Source organism: Elephantulus edwardii, unplaced genomic scaffold (assembly GCF_000299155.1).
Source record: "Elephantulus edwardii isolate Elephantulus edwardi_28Jun2011 unplaced genomic scaffold, EleEdw1.0 scaffold00113, whole genome shotgun sequence".
In the NCBI taxonomy this organism is placed as follows: domain Eukaryota; kingdom Metazoa; phylum Chordata; class Mammalia; order Macroscelidea; family Macroscelididae; genus Elephantulus; species Elephantulus edwardii.
In genome coordinates this window covers 10,099,302-10,105,685 of record NW_006399863.1, presented here as the reverse complement: position 1 = coordinate 10,105,685, position 6,384 = coordinate 10,099,302, and the positions used below count along the sequence as shown (strand labels likewise).

Below are 6,384 nucleotides of genomic sequence, written 5' to 3'. Positions count from 1 at the left end.
CCCGCGCCGCGGTGCGCCCCGAGCGGCCGCTGCTTCCGGCAGGGCGACCCTGCCCCTGCGGACCCCGGAGCCCCCGGGGTGGGGGACGGGCCTGAGGCGCCTCCCTTTCTCAGGCGCCCAGCCTGTTCCCAGCCCCTCCACTGCCCCCCGGTCACTCCTTCCGGCCTGGGCCATTCGCCCGGCGCCTCTGCCGACCTCCCTTTAGCCCCCCATCCTAGCTCCGGCCGCGCCGCCCGGCTCCGGCCGCAGGTCTCGCCGAGCCGGGGCTTCGACCCTGAGCCCCGCCTGGCTCTCCGCTTCTGCGCCATCCGACGCACAGGGTTCCTGCCCACCCAGACCTGCTCCCCTTTGCCACCCACGTTAACGCGACCCGGATCGGCCCAGGACAGGTTACCAGGCCGGCTGGAGGAGGGGACTGAGAGCGATGCGACCCTGTGCACGCTGCCCCACGGTTCCCCCAAAGCTACCTCCAAATTTCCTTTTCGGACCTGGGCCGCGAGGGAGGTGGGGGACGGGTTAAATTCTCTACTAGGGAAAGGTAAGAGGAGCGAGGAGGAGCTGAACTCTCACCCCCACCCCGGTAGTGAGCCTCCCGCCCCCCTCTGCATAATCGGCTCAGCCTGGTCCCACTGACCTCCACCTCCCCCCACAGTTGAGTCTCTTGGCACCTGGGTTTGTGTGGGTGGGGGTGGGAATCCAATCTCCCTTCCCCTCCATCTGGCCTGGAGGACAAAGGGCAGGGGGACCATCTGGTCCCGCCAGAGTGGGGGAAGGGCCCACCGTGGCGGTCCCAGGGGGCAGGGGGGAGGGGCGGTGCTCTGGAGACAGCTAGAGCCTGCGGGGTCTAATTGCATCACTTTATTTCACCGACCTCCCCTCAGTCTCCCGCCCTTCAAGCCTCAGAGCAGGAAATAAGCCTGGCTGCAAAACCAGGGAAAGGGGGAAGCACTCAGAACGAAAGGGGAAAGCAGGAAGATCTAGGGGGGAAAGCCCTGTCCTTTGGGGGAGCAATTTTGGGCTTGGATTAATGCAGTCGTATTGTGAGTGGAGTCCAGGGCTGAGCACACCCCACGCTGGTAGAGGGTCTCCTGCCAGAGCTGGCCTGGGCTCCCTGCCCTCCCAAACAGTGGAGGGGGCGCAGGATCACAGAGAGTTAAGCGTGCCTGTCTTAGTACTTGTGTGGAGACCCAGAGTGCAGGTGTGAGTTTGCCCGCATGCTGGCTGCACACGTGTGTCCAGCACTGTCTGGCTGCTCCCAAGGGAAGGGTCATATTTGGGAATGTGGGTGGTTCTAAATGTCAGAGCATGATTGTGGGCATGTATGTTTGTGCAGTTTGGGCTCTGTGAGGGTGACTGGCCCCTCAGACAGCAGAAAAGGCTGTTGGGAAAGGGAGACTGGTCCTAGTAGGGGAAGGAGGAGAGACTTGTCTCATGGATTACCCTCCACCAGATTATGTTTCTTGATTCCTGAACTCTTCCCTGGGCTTCACCTCCTCAGCTTGTCACTGCAAGAGAAAGAGAAGCAGACAGACCCCAAAAGGCAAGAACCCAGATGGGCAGAAAGACAAGCGGACAGAACTCACACACCTGTTGCATAGGCCTGAGCCAGAGCCCATGAAGAGGGAGAGACAGAAAGCCCAAGGCAGATGGGTCGCCCACCCCCATGAGCAGGCTAGGCTTTATGCCAGCCCCTGCAGGAAGTCCAGCAGCCCCGAGTGCCACTCTTCAGGCTTGTCCAGGTAACAGGGGTGTCCGGCCCCCTCCATGACCAGCACCCGGTGGTTGGGAATCTGCTTCAAGTTCTCAAAGCTGGTCTGGCCCATGGGGTCCTGGTCTCCATATACAATCAGAGCTGGGGTCTGAGAGAAAGGACAGAAATGTCAGAGTCAATAGGGACCTACTACATCAACACCAGCCCTCCCCACTTCTTTAACACTCTCCCGGGTCACCCCAAATAAGAATAAACAAGTGGGTAGGGGAAGTGGCTTCATTTCCCAAAGCACATTGATTTGTAGCGACCCCAGCACATAGCTTAGCACAAGACCAGGAACCAGAAATTTGCTGCGAACTGAACCGAAAGGGAGTGGACTTTAGTGGTTCAGCTCTTTCCAGAAGCACCTCTCCCCACATTGCCCAGCCCAGAGAACAGGAAAATTCCCCAGGATGGACCCTTCTCTGCTCCTGGCAGGTGCATCTCAGCCTTCCACAGAGGGTACCTTCACACTGCCATAGTCTGCAGCTTTGATTTTGTCGGTGCAGATGGGGGCCACAGGCACGTAGCCTCGGAGCTGGGAGCCAGAGGCTGTGACGAAAGGCAGGGAGTACATGCCACTCAATGATGGGCTGACCACAACCGGGGGGCCCAAAGCCAAGGCATCCACCACTGCCGCCAGGAAGCTGCTAGGGGCAAGCTCCCCAGTAGGAGCAGGGGCTTCTGCTTCCTTGGAGCGCCCCAGACCTGCAGAAATTTGGGTAGGCAAGACAAGTCAGTGATGTGGGGAAAATGAGAGGGTCCCTGGTCAGTCCCTCCATGCCGAGATCATGCAACACCTAACTGCTTGAGTTACTCCCATACTAGCTTCAATCTGCAAATCTTAGATGTGTGAAGCATTGTCCTCCACATTAGTACCCCATCTCCCCAGGACAGGGTCGTGGAGAGAATCTGGCTCTAAAGCCTGAAAGAAAACCACACTGTAGCCCATCCTAACTCCTGGAGGCCGTTCATTGGCTTCTCAAGGTTGTAAAGCTTAACATCTTTTACCCTCAGGGCCCCTGGTGGATTCAAATGGCCAACCTTTTGGTTGGCAGCCCACAATGTAAACCATTACACCACCAGGGCTGGGTCAGTTCTCCGTTTACTCTGTGGCCCTAAATTCAGTTCTCCATTCTGTGACCATAAGATCGGCTTTCTATTTCTCTGCCTTGGTTTATCTCCTTCTGTTTAAGGGAGATAATAAAAGTATCTGCCATTTAAATTGTGGAAATAAAAAACACCCCAAGAGTCAACTGATCAAGAAGCACCTGAAGTTGGACTGGCTGGTGCCCTAAGGATGGTGACAGAGGAGCTGACTTTGCACTCACACACCTCCCCTGCCAACCAGTCAGACTCTGCCTTTGTTGATTATCTCTGGACCTTCACCCCGAAGTTCAGCCCAGCCCACTGTATGACCCAATCAGGCCTGGGCTGGGATTGCCCCTCGGGGCCACAGTAACTCTGGCCAGCTGAGGGATATGTCAACCACGCTGCCCCTTCCATACTAGGGCCTGGGGTCTCCTGGTTGTGACCATCAACACAGGGGCTGTTTCTATGTGCCCAGAGTTTAAAGCTTTGCAGTCCTGCCCCCCACAATGCTGTGAGACTCAGTCACAATGTCCAGGGCTTCCAACAGCCTATGATTAGGGCTCTGTCAAAACATTTTACTTCTACTTGCTGAGCAAGGATTAGGATGTATCAAGCACTGACCGCATACAATGTGGATTACCTCATTCCACTCTCACTAGATCCACGGGGAGTTGCACTGCTAATGCAAGGGCGGCACATCCGCTCTGCCAGTTTGAATCCACCAATAGCTTCTAGGGAGAAAGGGGCCGGCTCCTCCCCATGCGATTCACAACCTCCAGAAACCCAATGGAGAGTCAGCTGTGAGTTAGTTCTGACTCAGCAGCAATGAGTGAGCGAGTTACCACTTATTTATAGATGAGGGAGCTTTGGTGGCTTAATGGTAAGGAATTGTGTCACTAACACAAAGGTATACAGTTCAAATCCATCAACTTCTACGTGGAAGAAAGCTAGGCAATCTCCTCCCATGCAATTTACTGCCTCTGAAAACCTGCTGGAGGGTCAGCTATGGGTCAGTTTTGACTCAATGGTACATAACAACATAGTTGAGGCAGCAGAAGTTCAGAGACACTGAGACACTGCTCATATTCACACAGCAAGCAGCAGCCAGGCAGTGTCCTGACAGCACCAGACCAAGTTTGGAAAGGCTCAAAGGGTCCTGCAGGATGTACTATGCCTGGCTGGGTCTTACCAGTCCCGTAGCTCCAGGCATCACACAATGATCCCAGATGAGATCCCTCAATCACTGTCTGGAAACCCACTCAGAGACCTACCTGGTAGGTCAATGGCGACTGCGCGGTAGCCGGCCTGGGCCAGTTTATGCAGCGTGCCCAGTTTCTGCCAGGTCTCTGAGGAGAAGCGAATGCCATGCAGCAGCAGCACAGAGAATCGGGCAGCCTGCCCACCGCCTGGAAGTGCCTCTCGGTAGAAGAGGTTCTGGCCCTGCACCTGGATGCTGCCTTCACGCTGCTCCACGCTGGCCATCCCTGACTCCACTGTGTTGCCAAAGTGCCTGCAGAAATTCAGGGCCAAGGTGGAGAGGACAGGGTGTGAATCTCAGCAGGAAGTAACAAGGAGACACCCAGAACTGTTAAGTTTTAGGGTCAGCAGATGTAGGTGCTATTTCTGCCTCCTTCATTCAGTTGTGTGGCGTTGGTTCTCAGTTTCTTAATCTGAAAATATGTGGACAATAAAGTTTACTTCAAAAATTAACAAAGGTGGCTCCGATTGCAATCATTGTTCTTATTTCTGTGAATCAGACAGTACAATAGTACTTTTAGTTCACAGGGGGTTGATAGGATTAAACGAGGCCATGCATGCAAAACACTTGCAAGGTGCCTGTTACTGTTGTTGAGGGGAGGGGAAGAGACACCAGGTTTGGAAAAGTGGAGTCAGCCAGAAAGGCTTTCAAAGAGACGGACTGAAGTAGCACTTTATAAATAATCAACGCCAGGTAGCTATGTTGCTAGACAATCTTATCCTTCCCAAGGCACTGTTGCTGGTGTAGGCTGGCACCAAAGCCTAGAAGGAGCCCTAGTTAGGATGAAAACCCATTTTCCAGACCAGAGAAGTGAACCCGGGAAGGCATTAGAGTTCCAGCATGCAATGGACACAGTGCTCAGCGCGCTGTCCCCTGGAGCCCATGGTCGCTACGCGGTCGCAGGCACAGTTATGGCCCGCTCTGTGTGTGCCCCCTGCAGACCTCCGTGCACACACATTCAAGGATTCAAGAATTTGGACAGCCGTGATCGAAAGGGGTAAGATTTAGGGTCGGTGGGGTGGGCGCTAACTGGAAAGAGAAAGAAGAGACCTATATAGATGCAGGGTTAGTACCTGGGGAGCTGCGTGGGTGCACGCAGACCTGAAGCGGCCGAGTGAGGGAGGTGGATCGCGCCCCGGGGTGGAGAAACAGGGAAGGGGCTGGGACTGGGGCGGGGTCGCCTTCCGGCGCGCCCTCTGGTGGCCACTAATTGCCATGGGTCCCGTTGATGCAGCTTGACTTTTTTTTTTTTTTTAATTTTCTACTAGTTTATTTACCAGGTCCACTTCCTAAACTAGGTGCCTCTGGAAACTCTACAAACTCTGTCTGTTAAATGAGACTAGTGCTGTTATATCTGGAAGAATATTCTTCCACTTTGCACATCATTCTTTGCCAGTGTGCTATATGAGGTAACCTGGGTTTGCTATGATGCTGAACCTTGTGCCATGGGGATATCAAATACCAGAATGGTTTCCCATTGTGGACAGTGTTTGGTGGAGCTCCCAGTTGTAAAACAGGTTGGAAAGCGGGAGTGTCATCCACTTCCTAAACCACATGCCTCTCGAAACTCTATGAACTTGGAGAAACAATGACAGCTATGGAAAGGCGTTAGGTCTTTTGTTGATAGAGTCACTATGAGTCGACTTCGACAGTAATCAACAACAACAACTAGTTTATTTACAAAATTCTAATACATTGTTTTTAAGAACAAATTCTTTCAATGTCCCTCACCCTGCCCACATCAAATTGTACAACCCCATGATTCATTCTCCCCTGCCCCCTGCACATCCTCATCCCGCTGCTTCCATCTTCTCCCACCCCTCTTGGATCCTTATACTTATTCTGCAATAATGGTTTTATACCATATTTATCCTTGTGGGACTGAGTTAGTTCACTCAGCATTACCTTTCTTTTGACTGCTGTCTCAGTTTCTCCAAAGCTCTGCCTGCATGCGCCCCACATACACATGATACAGCTTGAGAAAAAAAAGGTTCCTTTGGGACCACCCTGCTGTGACTCTGGCCATGTTTCCGCAGCTCTTACCCTACCCTATCTTCTCAGCTTGAACCACTCCAGGTTCAGAGTTTCACTGGGCTCAAAGTTCAAGATCAACATGTTTGAATGCGAGGTTCCGCCACTGTCAAGCCAGGTGGCCTTGATGGCTTTTCCAATACCTTCAAGCCTGTTTCCTGGCTTGTGGAATGGGAGAGAAGTTGCCCATCTCACAGGATACTGACTAGTGGACGTGCCACGCAGAGCCCCCCTCTCTCCCACGTAGGAAGCA

At 53.6% G+C, this 6,384-nt stretch overlaps 1 protein-coding gene across 1 annotated transcript; it reads right to left on the bottom strand.

Annotated features, from left to right (window-relative positions):
• Positions 1–1,679: 1,679 nt before the first annotated feature.
• On the bottom strand, positions 1,680–4,324 carry ABHD14B (abhydrolase domain containing 14B). Its single transcript, XM_006892261.1, has 3 exons — positions 4,114–4,324; positions 2,217–2,458; positions 1,680–1,859 (listed from the first exon to the last, which is right to left on the bottom strand). Exons 1-3 carry the CDS (start codon positions 4,322–4,324, stop codon positions 1,680–1,682), a joined length of 633 nt encoding a protein of 210 aa, XP_006892323.1.
• Between the last annotated feature and the right edge of the window lie 2,060 nt (positions 4,325–6,384).

Coding starts and splice junctions, on each gene's coding strand:
- ABHD14B (XM_006892261.1), bottom strand. CDS start 4,324: ATGGCCAGCGTGGAGCAGCGTGAAGGCAGCATCCAGGTGCAGGGCCAG. Junction 2,459..4,113: donor AGTCGCCATTGACCTACCAG/GTAGGTCTCTGA, acceptor AAATTTCTGCAG/GTCTGGGGCGCTCCAAGGAA. Junction 1,860..2,216: donor CAGACTATGGCAGTGTGAAG/GTACCCTCTGTG, acceptor CCTTTCTCTCAG/ACCCCAGCTCTGATTGTATA.